Source organism: Amblyraja radiata, chromosome 19 (assembly GCF_010909765.2).
Source record: "Amblyraja radiata isolate CabotCenter1 chromosome 19, sAmbRad1.1.pri, whole genome shotgun sequence".
NCBI classification, from domain to species: Eukaryota; Metazoa; Chordata; class Chondrichthyes; order Rajiformes; family Rajidae; genus Amblyraja; species Amblyraja radiata.
The window spans coordinates 8,683,380-8,706,474 of NC_045974.1; the positions used below are offsets into that span (position 1 = coordinate 8,683,380).

A 23,095-nucleotide genomic window follows, 5' to 3' on the forward strand; every position below is an offset into this window, starting at 1 on the left:
CATTTTGGAACGAAAGATCAGATGTGCCACGCTTAAAATGTTTTTTTTTGTTCTGGGCATGAAGGAATTCATACGATGATAGAAACATAGACAATAGGTGCAGGAGTAGGCCCTTCGGCCCTTCGAGCCTGCACTGCCATTCAATATGATCATGGCTAATCATCCAACTCAGTATCCTGTACCTGCCTTCTCTCCATACCCCCTGATCCCTTTAGCCACAAGGGCCATATCTAACTACCTCTTAAATATAGCCAATGAACTGGCCTCAACGACATTCTGTGGCAGAGAATTCCACAGATTCACCACTCTCTGTGTAAAAAATGTTTTTCTCATCTCAGTCCTAAAAGATTTCCCCTTTATCCTTAAACTGTGACCCCTTGTTCTGGACTTCCCCAACATCGGGAACAATCTTCCTGCATCTAGCCTGTCCAACCTCTTAAAATGCGGTCTAAAACAAAACTAGTCACTGGTTCTGAATTAAGCTCACTCGCCATTTAAAATGTGTTTGTTGCATGAATGTTTACGTTGTCCTTATTGTCATTGCTGTGATGCATCTGTGCTGTTCACTGTTTGCTGTGGTGTTTTGATTGCTGTGCTTTTTGCATTCCTTCCCTTTCATAAGAAACTCAAAGCATATTATGAGGTAAGATATTTTGTTTCGTTTTTTTTGTTAGCACCTTAGACGTAGCTTTGTAGAACAATTATTTGCTAGTGTTATTTCCCCGCATGTCAGTGTGTGCTCTGTTTAACATCCTCATGTCGCAAGTAAGGTCAAAATCTCAATTGCAGAGCAGAATCATCATCTCTGCAGGGCTTGGACTCTGATCTCTCTGCAATTTATCATGCAATAGAAATTGGTCGGCAGGAAATGTTCTCTCATTTGTATGCTGCTCAGAATTGTATCCTACGGGATTATTTTTCCTTTGTAAACTGAAGGCACATTCTAAAAACCTCTGGAGTTTTCTTTATCATGAATGTTTGCATCATGTTGGATTTGAAATAGGCTGGCTGGGCCTATTCTATACTTTTACATCCACTGTTCCAGGTGTCAACTTCTCCACGTCGGCCAGACTAAGCGCAGGCTCGGCGATCGTTTCGCTGAACACCTCCGCTCAGTCGGTCGTAACCAACCTGATCTCCCGGTTGCTCGGCACTTCAACTCCCCCTCCCTTTCTCAATCTGACCTTTCTGTCCTGGGCCTCCTCCATTGTCAGAGTGAGGCCCAGGACAAATTGGAGGAGCAGCACCTCGTATTTCGCTTGGGTAGTTTACACCCCTGCGGTATGAACATTGATTTCTCTAATATCAGACAGCTCTTGCTTTATCCCTCCTTCCCCTCCCCCTTCCCAGTCCTACTGTCTCTGCCCACTTTCTATCTCTTTCCCGTTCCCCCCCCCCCCGACATCAGTCTGAAGAAGGGTCTTGACCGGAAGCATCACCCATTCCTTCTCTCCAGAGATGCTGCCTGTCCCGCTGAGTTACTCCAGCATCTTGTGTCTACCACCTATTCTTTTCTAAATGTGTTTGGATTTCACCTTGCGCGCAGTCACATTGCTACCCACACAGTAAATGCAACGAGGAATATGCAAATATTCTTCTTTTAGTTTAGTTCAGGTTAGAGATGCAGCGTGGAAACAGGCCCTTCGGCCCACCGGGTCCGCACCGACCAGCAATCCCTGCACATTAACGCTATCCCACACCCACTAGGGACAATTTACATTTGTACCAAGCCAATTAACCTACGAACCTGTAGGTCTTTGGAGTGCGGGAGGAGACCGAAGATCATGGAGAAAACCCACACGGTCACGGGGAGAACGTACAAACCCTGTGCAGACAGCACCTGTAGTCGGGATCGAACCCGGGTCTCCGGCGCTGTATGCAGCTGTAAGGCAGCGACTCTACTGCTGCGCCACCGTGCCACCCTTTTGCATCTCAGCTGTTTACACGAGAGTGATTGTGCTTTCTGCGGTGAATGTTTATTTTCATTGATATGGTGTGGATGCTTGACACCACTGCAAGTACTGCCCATTCCTAAAATGGACACAGAGTGCTGGAGTAACTCAACGGGTCAGGCAGCATCTCTGGAGAACATGGATAGGTGACGTTTCGTGTGGGGATTCTTCTTCAACCTGATATATTACTTAAGTTATATACTGAAGTGAATAAATTAAGCAGTGATTTGGCCTGTGATGAGCAGCACAGTGGCTCAGTTGGTAGAGCCACAGCCGCATAGTTCCAGAGTCCCGGGTTTGAACTTGACTTCGGGTGCTGTCTTTGTGGAGTTTGCACGCTCTCGGTGTGAAAGTTTTACCCAGGTGCTCCCGTTTCCTCCCACATCCCAAAGACACGTGGGTTTGTAGGTTAACTGGCCACTAGTGTGTAGGGAGTGGGTGTGGAAGTGGGATTACATGGAACGAGTGCGAACGGTTGATCGATGGTGGGCCGAAGGGCCTGTTTCCATGTTGTATCTCTAAACAAAATCTCAACATTTGCTTCTGTAATGATGGAAATTGCAGGAGGAAGCAAAGGTGGATCACTAATTTCTGGTCAAAGTTGGCTGCAATTTTTCCAACTGTGTCTTATACAGTCAAATCCTCTGGTCTGCTGTCATCCAGGGGTGGGGTTATTCTTGATGCAGGCAACTCCGTTTGACTGTTCATTTATCCATGATCATTCACATGTGGCAGGATTCAGATCCTTATGGCCAATGGCCAATGGACCCTTATTGCCACATGTACAAATGAACAGTGAAATTCTTTTTTGACAAAACATTATTATTCCTTGATATTGTTTCTGTCCACTTCTATATCTTAGATCCCTACATACAGAAGATATGATGATTCCAATATTTTATGTTCACAAACGAAAGTATTTAAATTAAGGGAGCATGTTTTTATAAATATTTCTGTGTTTTTTTTCCATCTGGGTCTCAGTCAACATGTTCCAGGAGAACAATTATTACTTCCTGGAGGCTTCAGAGCAATCACATAGCCTTGCCAACTGTTACTCAATAAGGATTCAAGCAAGAATTAAACATTGAATGGCTTACTCCTGCACCTATTGTCTATTGTCCGTTTTGACGACAGATGGCACAATGGGCTAAGTGTTCGGCTGGCAACCGGAAGGTAGCTGGTTCGAATCCCGCTTGGAGTGCATACTGTCGTTGTGTCCTTGGGCAAGACACTTCACCCACCTTTGCCTGTGTGTGTCCTTGGGCAAGACACTTCACCCACCTTTGCCTGTGTGTGTGGATGTAATTATGTGAAGCACTTTGGGGTCAATGCAAGTTGACTAAAAATGTGCTATATAAATAAAGAAATTTAATTTAATTTAATTTAATTGCCTATCGATGTCCTCCAGAGATGCGGTTACCCCAGTATTCTTGGTTTCTTTGCTCAAGCTGGTTCATAATAACCTTTCAACTGGTCTTAGGTTATCTTACAATGGAGTTGTGGCCATGTAAGAAAAATCTAAAAATGTAAATCTTAAAGGACCATAAAAAATATGTTTTCTTAGGAATGGGAGGAGGAAAAATGGACAATAGACAATAGGTGCAGGAGTAGGCCATTCGGCCCTTCGAGCCAGCACCACCATTCAATGTGATCATGGCTGATCATCCCCAATCAGTACCCCGTTCCTGCCTTCTCCCCATATCCGCTGACTCTGCTATCTTGAAGAGCTCTATCTAACTCTCTCTTGAAAGCATCAAGAGAACCGGCCTCCATCGCCTTCTGAGGCAGAGAATTCCACGGTGCAGAATGGGTAGACACAAAATGCTGGAGTAACTCAGCGGGTCAGGCAGCATCTCTGGAGAAAAGGAGCAGGTGATGTTTCAATAGACAATAGACAATAGGTGCAGGAGTAGGCCATTCGGCTCTTTGAGCCAGCGCCGCCATTTAATGTGATCATGGCTGATCATCCACAATCAATACCCCGTTCCTGCCTTCTCCCCATATCCCCTGACTCCGCTATTTATGAGCCCTATCTAACACTCTCTTGAAAGCATCCAGAGAACCTGCCTCCACCGCACTCTAAGGCAGAGAATTCCACAGACATTCCACAGTTTCATGTCGGGGCCTTTCTTATAAAGAAGGGGCCGACCTGAAACCACCTTTTCCTTTTCTCCAGAGGTGCTTCCTGACCCGCTGAGTTACTCCAGCATTTTGTGACCATCTTCGGCGTAAACCAGCATCTGCAGTTCCTTCCTACACATGAAGTAGATTGGGATTTGATACCTTTCATACTGAGACCCAAGTTAATTGTATATATGGAGATATTATTTCATGATCTTTAATTGCATTCTTTCTTCTTGCAGGAGGTCCAAGGATGCACTGTTGACTTGGGCATCACGTCAGACAGCTCCAACCACCCAGACAACAAAAACAAGAATCGCTATATAAACATAGTTGCTTGTAAGCCATTTTGATTATCTTAATGTGGCAACTATTTCAATGGTGTCGTAGGGTAAACAATTGTGAGGGCTAAAAATTAATAAATAGGGAATGTGGACTGTGCTAATGAGGTCCTAAGCGGTAGGAGTAGAATTAGGCCATTCGGCCCATCAAGTCTACTCTGCCATTCAATCGTGGCTGATCTATCTCTCCCTCCTAACCCCATTCTCCTGCCTTCTCCCCATAACCTCTGACACCCATACTGATCAAGAATTTATCGATCTCTGCCTTAAAAATATGCATTGACTTGGCCTTCTGTGATGTGGTAAAACCACAGACGAAGCCAACCAGGAACTTCATTGATTCTGTCCGCCCCCATCAATGTCACAGAAATTAGGATCTACTGTTAATGAATTTAGACTTGTGGATGATCATCTCATTTTGTTTGTAACCTAATTAAGCCTTTCTGAGTTCCATTCTGTAAATTAAGATCTCGAGTTAACATGTTTCGGAGCAATCTCGTCATTTGATAATGTACAAAAAATGTACCAAAATCAAACTTGACAGGTCAGCTTTGGCAGGTGTCCTGGTGCATAAATCGCCCGTTACTTCAAACACCACCTCCACGTGGCCTTTCAATTGTTCTCCTACAAATGGTCAATGGTTTCTTTTTTATTTTATTTTATTTTTTTAATTTATTAGAAGTCAAATTATTTATATAAGCCAAAAATTACATAATACATTTCCTGTACCACTTCATAATTTAAACTTTAAAAAGAAGAAAAGTAAAGAGAGTTAAATAGGATAGTAAGTGTGTGAAAGAGTGATCAAAAGAGACCCTTAGAAACGAAAAACTCGAAAAAGAGTTAAGCAGCAAGCCATAGAAAAAGAAAAAGAGAAAACGAGAACAGAAGATATATTAAAAGTAAAAAAAGAGATAAAAGGGATATACCAACTTCTTTATTGTCATGTGGTCTAGTCACAGTGAAAAACATTTGGGTCTTTCCAACTTCTGCAGAAGTTCCTCCGTGTCTCTAAGATCTCCATAGTCATACTTGTTGTGGCGTTCAACCCAAATCCTTAACCCTCTCCTTCCATCCCCCCATACAGATCAGCCATGATTTTCAAGCAGCCACCATCCTCTCCTAACTAGTACCTAAAACTTTTATCTCATCTGGAGTAATATAGGACTGGTGTGTTTGGGCTATCGATGGTCAGTGTGGACTCAGTGGGCTAAAGGGCCTGTTTCCCACATGGTATCTATAAACTAAGCTTCATTTCTGCATCCTGGCCACTTTATAGAAACAGTCTGCACAATAAATCTGCTCTTTAACTCAAGTTCAAAACATTCCATTGTCAGCTTAACGTTAAATTAATCTTTGGTCATTCCGGTCAACTTGCCATGGTCACTGAGTCAGTGTGTTCCCTTACTGCTCCAGTACTCCTGCAGAATTTATCAGGTTGCATATTAAATCCACAGCCTGACCCGATCCTGCATCTCTGTTTGTTTTTATCCTCCATTGACCTGTTCACTGCCAAGTTTTTTCTTCACTATTGGCCAGGACCCGAACATACTCGGGGGTGGCACTGAACAGGTTAATGGGGCTAAGAGGGAAAGGCAGACCAGCCATGATTGAATGGCGGAGTAGACTTGATTGATTGATTATTGATTATACCTTTAATAATCCTTTACAGGAAATTACAGTGCCACGACAGCTTCAAGACAGACATAACACCACACATTTCCTCAAATGGCTTCCATACTTAACAAGTTAAAATACAAGTTAAAATACAAGTTAAAATACAATTAATTTTAAAAAAGTGCAGTTATTTATGCGCATTATATAACCTTATAGCAGCTGGTAAACAGGACTTCCTATGTCTCTCAGTTTTGCACATTGGTGCAATCAGCCTCTGACTGAAGATGCTGCTCTTGATCACCTTCAGGGCATGGGCCGAATGGCCTAATTCTGCTCCCATCTGCTCCTGGCCAGTGAAATTCCTCGTATGCTGCAAAACATACTTGGGGAATAAAATCAAATTCTGATTCTGATTCTGATTCTGATCACTTATGAACTTATGAAAATAAGATTTTCTTTCGGGGGGGGGAAAAATACAAAATAAAGGTGTTTTATTTTATTTGTTCTAGTTGACCACAGTAGAGTTAAACTCTCCCCACTCTTGGACAAGGATCCTAACCACAGCGACTATATCAATGCAAATTACGTTGACGTGAGTAAGATCCCAAATCTAATTTAAAATTGTTTGGTTGTAAGGGAATGGTTTGGCAATTTTATAGGTGAGAAGGAACTGCAGGTGTTGGTGTATACCAAAGATAGACACAAAATGCTGGAGTAACTCAGTGGGTCAGGCAGCATCTCTGGAGAAAAGGAATAGGTGACGTTTCAAGTCGGGAACCTTCTTCAGACTCAAACAGTTATAGGACTTGGCCAGAAATAACTCAGGACTACTATTTACATTTTTTTGTTATATGTTAACCAATGTGGTTAAATATCCAATTATTGTTTACAGCAGTAAGTAGTGTATTAGGTAGTGCACTACTTCTCAATAAGCAATGGATACACCATTACTGTCTCAGTGTTTAAGAAGGAATTGCAGATGCCAGTTACACTGAAGATAGACATAAAATGCTGGAGTAATTCAGCGGGACAGGCAGCATACCTGGAATGAAGGAATGGGCGATGTTCCGAGTCGAGAACCTTCTTCAGACTCCTGACAATCTGAAGAAGACAGTCTGAAGAAGGGTCTCGACCCATAACGTCACCTAATCCTTTTCTTCAGAAATGCTGCCTGACCCGCTGCGTTACTCCAGCACTTTGTGTCAAACTACTGTCTCAGTGTTGCTGGTCTCGGACGAGCTCCGAGAGAAACACACAACAATCAGGTGAAAGGTGAGAATCACAGGACACTAACCTCTCCTGTGGTTCATCACCTTTGTTCCTTTTTTTCCCTTGGTTTCCTTTGGTATGGCTAACAATGGCTCGTTTTTTTTATCATCATTACTTTTTTGCATATCTTTCATTCATTGTTATTTATCTCTCTACCTCACCGTCTATATCTTTCGTTTTCCTTATCCCTAACCAGTCTCGACCCGAAACGTCACCCAGAGATGCTGCCTGTCCCTGCTAAGTTACTCCAGCTTTGTGTCTATCTTCGGTTTAAACCAACATCTGCAGGTCCTTCCTACACAAGTGGGAAGATAATAAGGCATGACTTTTAACTGTGTTTGCCAGGGCTACAACAGGCAGAAGGCCTACATCGCGGCTCAAGGGCCTCTTAAATCCACAGCTGAAGACTTCTGGCGTATGATATGGGAACATAACGTAAGCGTGATTGTGATGATCACCAACCTGGTGGAGAAGGGAAGGGTGAGTGTCAAATTGTGTTGAAGTCTCTTGCATGCAAATGTCATTCAGGTTATCTGTGTACATAGAAACTAGGTGCAGGTGTAGGCCATTCGGCCCTTCAAGCCAGCACCGTCATTCAATATGATCATGGCTGATCATCCAAAATCAGTGCCCCGTTCCTGATTTCTCCCCATTTCCCTTGATTCCGTTAGCCATAAGACCTATATCTAATTCTCTCTTGAAAATATCTGGCAAATTGGCATCCACTGCCTTCTGTGGCAGAGAACTCCACAGATTCACAACTCACTGGATGTGCATTGGGTTTTGGAAAGGAAAGGTGACAGCCCTGCTGCCCCTTTGGAGAGATTACAAATAACCAGGGTCTTTGGTAAAATACCAGATTAATTTCTCACTTGCATATCCTACAACTGTGAATTTAGGTCCAGAATTTGCATTGAAATGTTGCATTGATATGTTGACAATCTGATTACAAAAGGTTCATGTTTCTCCAGATTCTTGGCCTAAATTTATAACTATATAAGGTGTCGTATAACAAAATGTGGCATTAACAATGTGGCAATCTCCCCATTTCGCAAGTGCAGGATTCTCTCCACTATGACCTGACCTAAGGTGTTCAAATGCACAACAATTATCAACTGTGTGGCTTTTCAATGCTTGTAATTTTCAACAACCTGGGCATTTTTGTCTTGGATATTTTTGTCCACATTGAACTCCTCTTATGGAAGAACTCCAAACATCTTTGCTGGACCCAAGTGAGAGGATCCAGATGGAGGGATTTTGCATTGATCGCAGTGGGCAAATACATTTGCATTCCCGATAGTTAACACAGTTTTTGAAAGTCTCTGAACATTTTTTAATGCAGAAACATTCGGAGGTCTTGACAGTGTTAACAGCCGGTTAAGCTGGAAGCATGGGCTGTCAAAGACATTTCTCTCTTTTTGTGGGTTTGGCTTGATTTCCCCCACTCCCATAAGATGGGATTCAGCACACATGAGGGCTTGTAGGATGAAAGTTATTCATGCTGGAGTAACGAACAGTTTTCATCCAATTCCCCAAGTTAGATTGGGTCACAGTGAAGAGAATTCTGCACCCTATCCTAACCTGAGAGCACTGACGTGGGTCTATTGAATAAAAACAAATAGACACCGTCCTGTGTAAGAATGCCTCGAGACTAATACAGAATTGTCTAGGAACGCTGAGGCCCTGTACAAGAAGGGACAGAGCCGCCTGTACTCTTTGAGAAGGCTCCGCTCCTTCGGCATCTGCAGTAAGATGCTGCAGATGTTCTACCAATCAGTGCCATCTTCTTCGCTGCCGTGTGCCGGGACAGCAGGTCGAAGGCTGCGGACGCCAATACGATTAACAAACTCATCGGGAAGGCTGGCTCCGTCCTGGGGGCGGAGTTGGAGTTGGATTCATGGGAGTTGGCCTTGGAGGGGAGGATTCTCCTCAAACCATGGAGCATCCTGGAAAACACCCCTCCATGACACATTGGTCAACTTGAGGAGCACCTTCAGCAACAGACTGGTTCCACCAAGATGCAGCACAGAACGCCACAGGGGATCCTTCTTCCCTGTGGCTATCAAACTGTACAACTCCTCCCCCTTCTGTCGTGGGGTAGACTGAGACTGAAACTGTCCCCCTCCCCCCCCCCCCCCGTCCCCACCCCAATCCTTGCACATCCTCAATCTTTTCCACTCATCACTTTAATTTCATGTTTTGTGTTTTATGACTGTGGGCCGATTCATTTCCCTCCTAGGATAAATAAAGTTTTATTGGATCGTATTAACGAAAATTCTTATTTCTCTTCAGAGGAAATGCGATCAGTATTGGCCATCAGAAAATAGTGAAGAATATGGACACATCCTTGTATCGCTGAAGAACACTAAAGTTTCATCCTATTACACCGTTAGACAATTTACTGTACGGAACACAAAGTTTAAAAAGGTTTGTGTTTGTTTGTATTCTCACGACATCTAAAGGGCCCATCCCACTTAGGCTATTTTTGAGGTGACTACAGGCGACTAGGCTGTTGCCACATGATCGCCGGGGTGTCGCCCGTATGGTCGTGAGTAGTCTACTCAGTCGCCCAAAGAGTCGTAGCGTCTTTCTGGTCGCCGCATGTTGAAAATTTTTCGGAGACAGTCGGCGACAGTGTCTGTCGTTTGACGTCAATGGGCGTAGCTTGACTTCTCCTGACGTAGACGCTGTCGTAGTTGTCGCCAGGTTAACGTAGGTTGTCGCCAGGTGCTGACTTTGGTTTTTTTTGTTGTCAAAGTAATGATTCTATTTCAAGTTTTATGTCGAAGGGGGGTCCAGTCACCGGTTTTTCCGCAACCTGCTACGACTATGACAGTCGTTGGCAGTAGCCTAAACATAGCCTAAGTGGGACAGGCCCTTAAGTGAGCAAACATTTTCATAAAAGGTTGAGAGCACGAACTGAATTTCACCTTCGATGCAACTTTGCTTATGTTGTTTTTTTTATATTTGTTCTGTTTTCTTTCCTTCCGTGTGTAGATGGTGGAGTTAGGCGGAAGTTAAAGATTCAGAGCAGGCTTGATCCCTCTTGTATTGATTGACAGAATGTCACAGCATGGTGTCCTGTCCCGAAACGTCACCTTTCCATGTTCTCCATAGATGCTGCCTGACCCGCTGCGATACTCCAGCACTTTGCGTCTTCTTTTGCATACCAGCATCTGCAGTTCCTTATGTTTATCCCCAGGTTTTATCTTCCCTTTGTCACATACACTGAAGTTCACTGATCTGGTTAAATTTAAGACTGCACAAATCATGTACAAAGCAAGAAATAATTTACTTCCAAGAAATATACAAACACTGTTTATGGAAAGACAGGGTGGGTATAATTTGAGAGGGGAACATAATTTAAAAAAACTCAATGTCAGGACAACTCTTAAAAGTATGTGCATAGCAATCTGTGGTGTGAATTTGTGGAATGGTCTGGAACAGGAGATAAAACTTAGCACAAGCATAATTCAGTTTAAAAAGATGTACAAAAACACTTGTTTAAAAGGATATTGGGATGAGGATAGGTGATTGTGATATTTGTTATACTGATTGTATTGGGAAGGGTGATTATAGAATGATGGGTTGTATATATGACTAAGATACTGTATAGTATTTGCGGGTTTTTTCTTTTCTTTTTCTTTTTTTCTTTTTTGTATGGCTTTGTAAATATTTGATTAGTGTTCAAATGTAAATAATTTGGTGTACATATAGTGGCTGGTGTACATATGGTGTACATGTAGCTGCTAAATTTGTATGAGATAATTACAAGCAGTTGAATAAGGGGTGGGAATTAATAAGCTTTGGCTTCTTCCTGCTCCTTTTCGGACACATACGATTTCAGTTATTTATAGATATTGTTTATGACACTTTATAAATATTTGTGTTTTGTTTTTTGTATGCTGTTTCACATTTGCTTTTTATTCTTTTATTCTGTCCGAAATAAATAACAAATAAATAAATAACAAATAAATAAATAAATACATTGTCCGGTCCAAGCTAGAGCAATGGTTGGTGAATTATATTTGACTTCCAGGCCCTTGCGCAGGTAGTTTAGTTTAGTGATACAGCGTGGATACAAGCCCTTCGGCCCACTGAGTCCATGCCAACCAATGATCACCCATACACTAGTTCGATGTTACCCCAGTTTCACATTCTGCACTCGAGGGGCAATTTACAGAAGCCAAATAACATACAAACCTGCACGTCTTTCGAAAGTGGGAGGAAATCGGAGCACCCGGAGAAAGGGAGAACATACAAACTCCGTACAGATGGAACCCGTAATCACGATTGAACCTGGGTCTCTGGCGCTGTAAGGCAGCAACTCCACCACTGTGCTGTCCTGCACTGAAGGGAGGGAGGAAAGAAAGCCAGTATTCAGTAGACAATAGGTGCAGGAGTTGGTCATTTGGCCCTTCGAGCCAGCACCACCATTCAATATGATCGTGGCTGATCATCCAAAATCAGTATCCATTTCGAGCCTTCTCTGCTAGGTTTAAGAGCTCTATCCAACTCTCTCTTGAAAGCATCCAGAGAATTGGTCCCCACTGCCTTCTGAGGCAGAGAATTCCAGATTCACAACTCTGGGTGAAAAGGTTTTTTGTCATCTCCGTTCTAAATGGCCTACCCCTTATTCTTAAACTGTGGCCCTGGTTATGGACTCCCCCAACATTGGGAACATGTTTCCTGCCTCTAGCGTTTCCAAACCCTTAATAATCTTATATGTTTCAAATAGATTCCCTCTCATCCTTCTGAATTTCAGTGTATACAAGCCCATTCGCTCCATTCTATCAATATATGACAGTTCCGCCATCCCGGGAATTAACCTTGTGAACCTATGCTGCATTCCCTCAACAGCAAGAATGTCCTTCCTCAAATTTGGAGACCAAAACAGCACACAATACTCCAGTTGTGGTCTCACTGGGGCCCTGTACAACTGTAGAAGGACCTATTTGCTCCTATACTGAACTCCTCTTGTTACGAAGGCCAACATGCCATTAGTATTCTTCACTGCCTGCTGTACCTACAGGCTTACTTGTCTGCAAAGAGTGTAAAGCTCATTTGATGGGAGCAGAATTAGGCCATTCAGCCCATCGAGTCTACTCCACCATTCAATCATGGCTGATCTATCTCTCCCTCCTAACCTCATCCTCCTGCTTTCTCTCCATAACCTCTGACACCCGTACTAAAGAAACTCCCCCCCCCCCCCCTCAGCTACTGCCTTCTCCCCGCATCCCTGACGCCAAAGGGAGTGTGGTGGGGAAGAGATGGCAGACAGAGGAAGGTTTGTGAACATGTTGTATGGACAAGCTTTGTATTGTCTGCTCCAAATGTTTGGAGTGACTGTGGTCCGTTGTTGGGCCGAATCTGTCCCTTCTTCTTTGGAAGAACATTAACGCTGTACCCAAACTTTCTGCTCCACAACAGGGATCAGTGAAAGGCAGGCAGAACAATCACATTGTGTTGCAGTATCATTACACCCAGTGGCCTGATATGGGTGTTCCAGAGTATGCCCTGCCTGTACTAACATTTATACGGCACTCAGCAGCGGCCAAGGCCAACCCTGCAGGGCCGGTGGTGGTTCATTGCAGGTACACTACTTTACTCAATGCAAAATCTCTTGCTTTGTCAGCACGTGAACTTACTTAAATGTTAATAGAAAGTAATGCTAGATATGTGTGGAATTGAATTGAATCACATCCCATCACTCCCACCTGGAGAATGAAGATCAAATGGCAATTAAGATGTTCAACAGAAATAGATGAAACAATTCTAATGAAACAATTGGGGGGGGGGGGGGGGGGGGCGGCAGTACAGTTGCTGCCTTACAGCGCCAGAGAGCCGGGTTCCATCCTGACTACGGGCACTGTCTGTAAGGAGTTTGCACGTTCTCCCCGTGACCTGCGTGGGTTTTCTCCGAGATGTTCGGTTTCCTCCCACACTCCAAAGACGTACAGGTTTGTAGGTTAATTGGCTTGGAATAAATATAAATTGTCCCTGGTGTGGGTAAGATAGTGTCGGTGTGCGGGGATCACTGGTGGGTGCGGACACGGTAGGCTGAATGGTCTGTTCCTGCGCTGTATCTCTAAACTAAACTAATCTAAACTAAATATAGATTTGCTACGGTCACTGCTAGCATTAACGAGCCCCCATCTGATTGTCCATAGGAAGGGGCTCTGCCTCTCCTGGCAGCTTGCTCCATGTACCCGCCACCCTCCTTCGGCCCACCGAGTCCGCACCGACCAGCGATCCCCGCACATTAACCAGGGACAATTTTACATTGATACCAAGCCAATTAACCTGCAAACCTGTAGTGTCCAAGCACATCCTGCCAGTCTTTGGAGTGTGGGAGGAAACCAAAGCCCTCGGAGAAAACCCACGCAGTCACGGGGAGAACGTGCAAACTCCGTGCAGACAGTTCCCCTGGTCGTGATCGAAGTCGGGTGTCTACCGCGGCGCCACCGGGCCGCGCCATCATCTCTTAGCAGATCATTTGATGCTGCGTAGATGGAGTCAGTGAAGGTTTGAGGCATTTGTTAAGTTGATGGCTTTTGTTGTTCTCTATCCATTCTCTCACAGTGCTGGTGTTGGAAGGACTGGCACATACATTTTAATAGACAGCATGTTGCAGCAGATCAAACAGAAAGGCACTGTCAACGTACTGGGGTTGCTCAAACACATCAGAACACAAAGGAACTACTTAGTGCAAACAGAGGTAAGAAAACGGCCCCGCTTGGAACAAGTTCTACTCCCAAGTAATTTTTTTACAAGCCGTGGCCTGTAATAGGTATTTGAGCCGGTTCACGGACTCTTCCCCTGCTTGTCATTTCTGCGGTGAGGTAGAGACCGTGTTCCATGTGTACATAGAGTGTGAGAGGTTGCAGCCACTGTTCGAGTATCTGAAAGGGCTGCTCCTCAAATTTTGGCTACATTTTAGTCCAACACTATTAATTTATGGGCACCCGTTGCAGAGGGGGGAAGGATGGGAGGGAGGAGTGGGTCTCCCTGTCGGTCTGCTCCTGGGCCTGGCCAAGATGGCCATTCGCGGGTCCAGGCAGCGGGCAGTCGATGGCCGCACACCGGTCGCCTGCCTGCCCCTTTTCCGGGGTTACGTCCGTGCTCGCGTGTCCCTAGAAAAGGAACACGCAGTGTCCATGGGGACTGTGGAGGTCTTCTGTGCACGCTGGTCACCACAGGAGGTTGAATATATTATCGATAAGAATGTTAATATTTTAATTTGATAATTTTGTTTAAGTGTTAAGAGGGAACACGTGGTGTCCATGGGGACTTTGGAGGCTTTCCATGAATACTGGTCGCCGTTGAAGGTCGAGTGTTTTGTTGATAAACGGAACACTCGACCTTCAACGGCCATTCGTGGGTCCAGTTGACGTTGATGTTATTAATTTGACGATCATTTGTTTGTAAACTGTCAGCATAGGCAGTCTTTGATTGTGTTAATACTCTATGTTTATGTTTATTTTTTGAATAAAAGTAGTTTCATAATAAAAATTAAAAAAAAATAAATAAATAAAAAAAAGTGATTTTCTTTGAATATAGAAGCTTTGAATTGCAATGCCAAATTGGGCAAGTTTGCCTGGAGAGATACAGGCCGTCCAAGCTCCAGAAAGAAAACAAGGTTGATGAAAGAAACGTGTCAGGAAAGGTTGTACAGTAATGGTGACCTTTAGCCAAGCACATCTTGCCAGAATGCAGACACAAAATGCTGGAGTAACTCAGCGGGTCAGGCAGCATCTCTGGAGAAAAGGAATTGGTGATGTTTCGGATCGTGACCCTTGCCGTTCCTATTCTGGCACAGTAGTCGCCCAGAACCATCCGTTTATCTCTTTCTGGGATGCAGGTTAGGTTTCTTCCCAAGGTCATACTGGAAGTTCTCCCTGGTCACCCACCATCCTGTATGTAAACAAATCTGCATTTGTATAACTTCCGAAGGGTCCCGACCCAAAACGTCACCCATCCATGTTCTCCAGAGATGCTGCCTGACCCGCTGTGTTACTCCAACACCTTGTGTCTGCATTCTGGCAAGATGTGCTTGGCTAAAGGTCACCATTACTGAACAACCATTCCATTGCTGGCAGGAGAAAGGGGTTGAGAGGGAAGGGCAGACCACCCATGATTGAATGGCTCTGCTCCCCTCCCCCCCCCACCCTTTCCCCCCCCTCCCCCCCATCCCCCCTCCCCCCCCCCCCCTCTCCCCCTGCTGTCCCCACCCCCCGCTCCCCTCCCCCCTCTTCCACCCCTCTCCCCTCCCCCCCTTTCCCCCCCTCTCTCCCCCTCCCCCCTCTTCCCCCCCCCCTCCCCACCAATCTTTACACCCCCCCAATCCTGGACGTTCCACTCGTTACTTTAATTTCTTGTTCCTTGTATCTTGTTGTGTTTTATGATTATTTGCCAGAGGAACTTTCCTCCTGGGATAAATAAAGTTCTATCGTATCGTATTGTATTGAACAAATACTTCATTTGCCGGTTTGATCCTGTGCAGAAACCATTCAGTGTATCTAACACTTGGTGTGATTGCAAGCTAATCCCTAGAGCCAATTATGCAGTTCCGTGTCTAACGTGGGAGTCCCATGTCTCATATGGTTCCCAACAGGAGCAGTACATCTTCATACATGATGCCCTAGTGGAAGCCATCCTTAATAAGGACACTGAAGTCCCTGCCAACCATTTGCACGCCTACGTAAATGCTCTTCTGACACCAGGACCATTGGGAAAAACAAAACTGGAGAAACAATTCAAGGTGAGGCTCTTAAATTCTTCACACAATATTCATCTTGAGACCCTTGCTTTGCCTCTGTGAGCTACAGAGAGAGGTTGAGCAGGCTGGGTCTCTATTCCTTGGAGCGCAGGAGGATGAGAGGTGATCTTATAGAGGTGTATAAGATCATGAAAGGAATAGATCGGGTAGATGCAGAGTCTCTTGCCCAGAGTAGGGGAATCGAGGACCAGCAGACATAGGTTCAAGGTGAAGGGGGAAGGATTTAATAGGAATCTGTGGGGTAACTTTTCACACAAAGGGTGGTGGGTGTATGGAACAAGCTGCCAGAGGAGGTAGTTGAGACTGGGGCTATCCCAACGTTTAACAAAAAGTTAGACAGGCACATGGATAGGACAAGTTTGGAGGGATATGGACCAAGCGCAGGCAGGTGGGACTAGAGTAGCTGGGACATGTTGGCCGGTGTGGGTAAGTTGGGCCGAAGGACGTTTCCACACTATATCTATGACTCTATGATTCTCTCCATCCCTCCCCATCCTAATTCTACGACCAGTCTGACTGTCCTCTTGATTACCGATACATTACTTAGTATGCCTCGTTGTCACCTTCCCCGAGCAACAATGATCTGCTCTACATTTTCCTTGAACTTCGTCCCTTTGATATCTCATTTTTACACCTTACCCTTCCATATCTCTGTGCCTCCCTCTCCCCTGACTCTTGGTCTGAAGAAGGGTCTCGACCCAAAACGTCACCCATTCATTATATCCAGAGATGCTGCCTATCCCGCCGAGTTACTCCAGCATTTTGTGTTTTTCTTCAATTTGCTCAGTTTAATGTGAAGTTGAATAGGGATTGTTGAGGTAAATAATTTCCGTGGCACTAATGGCCTGGCCAATATTTAACCTTTGATCGAGTTAAAAGGAACTGCAGATGCTGGATCCTTGAGCAAAACACAAAGTGCTGGAGTAACTCAGTGGGACCCTTCCTCACACTCAGGCATTATCTGTCGAAGGGAGCCAAATCAAACGCTGCCTATCAATCTTCTCCACAGATGCTGCCTGACCAAGTGAGTTTTATGTGTGTGTGAAGATGTATATATATTTTAATAGACACGCGCGCATATATCATATATAGTGAGAGAGATACACATATATATATATATATATAGATACACATTTATACATACATACACAGACACACACACACACACACACAGACACACACGCACAGACAGACACACACAGACATGCACACACACGTATATACGTACATCCATACACATATATTTATTCTGAACATTTTAGAAACATAGAACATAGAAAAATAGTTATAGGAGTAGATCATTCGGCCCTTCGAGCCAGCATCACCATTCAATATGATTATGGCTGTTCTCAGCTCTCTCTCCACCCACTATCTCCTCCTCTTCCTTTCTTCTTCCCGCCATCCCACCCTCACATCAGTCTGAAGAAGGGTTTCGACCCGAAACGTTGCCTATTTCCTTTGCTCCATAGATGCTGTCTCACCCGCTGTGTTTCTCCAGCATTTTTGTCTACCATCTAAAATCAGTACCTCGTTCCTGCTTTTCCTCAATATCCCTTGATTCCTTTAACCCTAAGAGCTAAATCTAACTCTCTCTTGAAAATGTTTATTATATTGTATACACAGTACTATGTTTACATATTCTGTTGTGCCGCTGCGAGTAAGAATTTTATTATTCAGTTTGGGACATGTGACAATAAAACTCTCTCTCTTGACTCTTCTCGCTGTGTGTGGCTCCATACCCATTTTATGCTGTGTTAAGGATATATGTGGACTCTTGAGTTTCTCTCTCTTCCTCTCCACAGCTGGTGAGTCAACCTCATGCCAAGCAGTGTGATTATTCTGCAGCGCTGAAGCAGTGCAATAGAGACAAGAATAGAAATTCCTCCATTATTCCAGGTAGGCTTCAAGATCAAACATTTGACAGTGTTGATGCTTATTTGTGGCTTATACAGTTGTTCGCTACTTACACTTAAGGAGGTTTGCCAATAACGTGCCAGTGGAGAGAGTGGATGTGGAGAGGATGTTTCCACTCGTGGGAGAGTCTAGGACCAGAGGCCACAGCCTCAGAATAAAAGGACGTTCCTATAGGAAGGAGATGAGGAGGAATTTCTTTAGTCGGAGGGTAGTGAATCTGTGGAATTCATTGCCGCAGAAGGCTGTGGAGGTCAAGTCAATGGATATTTTTAAGGCAGAGATAAATAGATTCTTGATTAGCACGGGTGTCAGAGGTTATGGGGAGAAGGCAGAAGAATGGGGTTGAGGTTGAAGAGTTAGATCAGGCATGACTTGATGGGCCAGATGGCCTAATTCTGCTCCTATCACTTATGACCTTATGAACGTGTTGAGCAAGTGAGATTGCATGGATGGGCGTCTGGGTCGGCATGGGCGAGTTAGGACTCTATGCCGAGGAATATTTCAGTGGTTGAGCATCACCCACATTCTCCTCTGTGTTAAATTTGAGCCTTCCACAAAACAAATCATTTCCACGAGTTAAAACAATTGCAAATTCGGCATGGGCAACATGGACTGAAGGTTTAAGAAGGAACTACAGATGCTGGAAAATCGAAGGTAGACAAAAATGCTGGAGAAACTCAGCGGGTGAGGCAGCATCTATGGAGCGAAGGAAATAGGCAACGTTTCGGGCGAGACCCTTCTTCAGACTGAAGGGACTATTCCTATGCTCAACAAATACCATGGCTTCATTTTTAGATAATGTAATGCTAAATTGGGAATTGAATGACTGTTAAGGGGCTTGAATGTGTTGCAGGTGCAGCTTTCACTACATGGTTTCTGTTTTGGTCATCATTGACATTGTTTGATCATTAGTCTTTTGTAGTGTCCTGCCTTTGTTAATGCCAAGTAGCGGTTTGGCAAGACTGGATGGCACTACCCAGATTAGTTACGGGTGAACCATCTTAGTGTGGAATTGGAATCAAATGTAGACAAGACTGCAGATCGACACAATGTGCTAAGTAACTCAGTGGATCAGGCAGCATCTCTGGAGAAAAAGGATGGGTGACGTTTTGGGTCAGGACCTTTCTTCAGAGATGTTTCTACATAGACTAGACCGAGTCGGTTCCTCAGGTTTTCTTAGCAAAATAATTGATAACCCAACTTGTTTTCTGACGGCTTTATGGTCATTAATAGTGTCTACAGATTAGGCAGTGGGCAGGTGCTATAGTCCAGCACGGGAAGGTAGACGCTCCCGCCCTCACGAGTCTCGGGCAGATGGGGCTCGTCAGCCTGGGAAGGCAGTCCATCTAGGAGAGGGAAAACTCTGATTTAAAACCTCCACTGCCTTGTGGCCATATCCAGTCATGGCAAAGGCTCCAGGAGTAAACCTCAAGAAAATCCGGAGTCGGGGCCCTTAAGGGAGTTCGTCGTTGTCTACAACCTCGCTCTGGCAGCTCCTGCGACGGCGCTGGTGCCAAACTGTAACGGCCCTGCTGTTCCTTTGGATCGATCAGCGACGTGGAGAGGGGGGACGTGCTGCATGGGCAACAGCCTGTCCTCCATATGACATCGCCCAGGCTTGTCCTCCATATGACATCGCCCAGGCTTGCATCTGACCAGGATGCATCACCCATGGTCAGTCATGACCGAGGGGGGCCTACTACTGTCTACAGATTTTTATTTCAGGATTAGGGGGCAGCACAATGGCGTAACGGTAGAGTTGCTGCCTCACAGCACCAGAGACTTGGGTGCAATCCTGACTATGGCTCCTGTCTGTGTGGTGTTTGTATGTTCTCCCTGTGACCATATGCGTTTTTCTCCGGGTGCTCCGGTTTCCACCTACACGCCTAAGGTGTACAGGTTTGTAGGTTAATTGGTTTCTGTAAATTGTAAATTGTCCCTAGTGTGCAGGATAGTGCTAGTGTATGGGGTGATCATGGACTCAATGGGCTGAAGGGCCTGTTTCTATGCTGTAGCTCTAAAGTCTAAAAACTTTTTAAAAGGTATTCAAGTTCGCAGTTGCCTTTGGTATTTTGTGAACTCACAATCTCTGAAATTTGTGGAGTACTAGCACACTTTTAGTGACAGTTTTTGAAAGATTCACTAATTGATATATAGCTTCAGCCCAATGAGTCCAGACTAGTTTTTTTTAAGCCCACTTTTGCATCCATTCCTTTACACACTAGGGGCAATTTACAGGGGCCAATTAACTTACAAATCCACACATTTTCGCTCTGAAAGGCCTGGAAAGAGTGGATGTGGAGAGGATGTTTCCACTAGTGGGAGAGTCTAGGACTCGAGGTCACAGCCTTAGAATTAAAGGACATTCTTTTAGGAATGTAAGATGAGAAAGAATTTATTTAGTCAGAGGTTGGTGAATCTGTGGAATTCTTTGCCATAGATATAGAAAGCAAGATAGATTCTTGATTAGTACGGGTGTCAGAGGTGACATGGAGAAGGGAGCAGAATAGGGTTAGGAGAGAGAGATAAATCAGCCATGATCGAATGGTGGCGAGGACTTGATGGGCCGAATGGCATAATTTTACTCCTATCACTTATGAATATGACGCTGTGAGGCAGCAACTCTACCAGCTGCGTCACTGTGCCGCCCAAGTTGAGGGGAGATTTATCAGGAATCCCCATTGCCTTTAGAAAGGAAGAGAGCGAATCTTATCAGTATTCAAAGGTTATATTTTAATAATAAAAACCTATGGATAAGTCATCCCATTGCCAAGTCAGCATCGCATGATCTTAATGCAATTCTAATGGCAACAGTGGAGAAGGATTTGCATCTTCGAAGGCTCGATTCCAAGTCTTTGCTACGCTGATATCAGTAGAGAAGCTGATCTCATCTGCTCGAACATTGTAAGCAGAGGAAGGCGCAATAGCTATGGAAGCATGACTGAGGTGTGGGTAAATATACCATGAGAGACACAAAAAGCTGGAGTAACTCAGCGGGTCAGGCAACATCTCTGGAGAGTTGGAATGGGCGACGTTTCGGGTCGAGACCCTTCTTCGTCACCCATTCAGGGTCTCTCCAGGGATGCTGCCTGTCCCGCTGAGTTACTCCAGCATTTTGTGTCTACTTTCGGTTTACACCAGCATCTGCAGTTCCTTCCTACGTATAAATAAACCATGGCAGATTCAAGGAACGTAAGCAACAGATATCAAGCTGGTAATATTTTTAGATAATGCTTTCAAGTTCAGGGACAATTGGAAAAGAGTGGTTCATCATGTACTGAATGGCACAGCTCGCTAGGAATATGCAGGAAGGTAGAACAAAGGGGAACCTATCTTTGAAAGTCGTGGAACATCTTGAGAGAGCAGTTAACAAATATAAAACCCTGATTTTGTGAAGAAAGGGAGGAGAAAGGACAAAGACGGAGAGGTTTGTTGAACTTTGTAAAATAATAGTTGCTTCTGAAGAACGGCAGTCAATTCAGGTAACGATGCATTAGATCCTCCACAACCTGGTTTCAGAGCTGCAGGATATTAGCTGTAAGATTAGACAGATGTAACTGGAGTTGTTCTCTCCAGAGCAGGCAGTGCTGAGAGGAGGTCTGATGAAGGTGTGCACTTTAAGGTGGATTTAGCCGGGGTTAAGGACCTTTAGGGCAGCACAGTGGTAGAGTTGCTGCCTTACAGTGCTAAAGACCCAGGTTCAATCCTGACTACGAGTGCTCTCTGTCTGGAGTTTGCATGTTCTCCCTGTGACCGTGTGGGTTTTCTCTGGGTGCTCCTGTTTCCTCCCACATTCTAAAAAAACATGCAGGTTTGTAGATTAATTGGCTTCTGTAAATTGTTCCTAGTGTGTAGTAGGATTGAATTAGTGTATATGGGTGATCGCTGGCTGGCACAGATTAGGGTGGCTGAAATTATATATATAGTATATGCATGTATGATGTATGTATGTATGTATGTATATATAGGAAAGAACTGCAGATGTTGGTTTAAATCAAAGGTAGACACAAAATGCTGGGGTAACTCAGTGGGACAGGCAACATCTCCCGAGAGAAGGAGATATATATACACACAGCCCACACACACACACACACGCATACATTGTCCCAAGGAATTGTCCCCTCCGCTTTCAAAACTGCTGCCGTTACACCAATCCTAAAGAAACCTGGTCTTGATCCCTCCTCTCTCATTAACTACCGCCCAATCTCAAACCTCCCCTTCCTTTCAAAAACCCTGGAGCGTATCGTTGCGTCGCAACTTCATTCCCACCTCCTTGCGTATAACCTACTTGAACCCCTCCAATCTGGCTTTCGCCCCCTCCATAGCACAGAAACTGCTCTCCTCAAAGTCCTCAACGACCTCCTCACCTCTGCTGACACTGGTTCCCTCAACATCCTCATCCTCCTCGACCTGAGCGCAGCCTTCGATACAGTGAACCATAACATCCTGCTCACCAGACTCAAGGACCTCGGCATTGAAGGCTCTGCACTCAGCTGGCTCCGTTCCTACCTTTCCAACAGATCCCACTTCATCTCTCTCCACAACCACACCTCTGCTACAGCCGCAGTCACTCAAGGCGTTCCCCAAGGCTCCGTACTCGGCCCCCTCCTCTTCATCATCTACATCCTCCCCCTTGGTCAGATACTCCGCCACTTCAATCTGGACTTCCACTGTTACGCTGATGACACCCAGATTTACCTTGGCACCAAATCCCCCCACAACCCCCCCCTCTCCCATATCAACTCCTGTTTGTCAGCTATAAAAACCTGGATGCAACATAATTTCCTCAAACTCAACAGCGATAAGACAGAATTCCTCCTCATAGGCTCCAAAGCCACACTCAGCAAAATCAATAACCCCACTCTCACCATCGACGGCACCACTGTCTCCCCATCTCCCCAGGCCCGCAACCTTGGCGTGATCTTTGATTCCACCCTCTCCCTTGAGCCTCACATCCGCCATGTCATTAAAACCTCCTTCTTTCATCTCCGCAACATCGCCAAACTCAGACCCTCTCTCACTCCGCCTGCTGCTGAAAGACTCATCCATGCCTTCATCTCCTCCCGACTGGACTATTGCAACTCACTTCTCCTTGGCATCAG

General features: G+C 44.8%; 1 protein-coding gene across 5 annotated transcripts in view; it reads left to right on the forward strand.

Annotated features, from left to right (window-relative positions):
• The window catches only part of ptprz1 (protein tyrosine phosphatase receptor type Z1), a 193,041-nt gene that overhangs the window by 151,883 nt on the left and 18,063 nt on the right, over positions 1 to 23,095 (forward strand). For 4 of the 5 annotated variants that reach the window (XM_033037614.1, XM_033037616.1, XM_033037617.1 and 1 more), the window contains 9 exons: positions 623 to 643; positions 4,316 to 4,412; positions 6,541 to 6,623; positions 7,646 to 7,780; positions 9,593 to 9,727; positions 12,731 to 12,894; positions 13,883 to 14,018; positions 15,915 to 16,061; positions 17,882 to 17,975. In XM_033037614.1, the coding sequence (XP_032893505.1) occupies positions 623 to 643; positions 4,316 to 4,412; positions 6,541 to 6,623; positions 7,646 to 7,780; positions 9,593 to 9,727; positions 12,731 to 12,894; positions 13,883 to 14,018; positions 15,915 to 16,061; positions 17,882 to 17,975 (1,012 nt within the window). The remainder of the gene's footprint in view (positions 1 to 622; positions 644 to 4,315; positions 4,413 to 6,540; positions 6,624 to 7,645; positions 7,781 to 9,592; positions 9,728 to 12,730; positions 12,895 to 13,882; positions 14,019 to 15,914; positions 16,062 to 17,881; positions 17,976 to 23,095) is intronic. The other variant, XM_033037615.1, reaches the window with a different exon arrangement.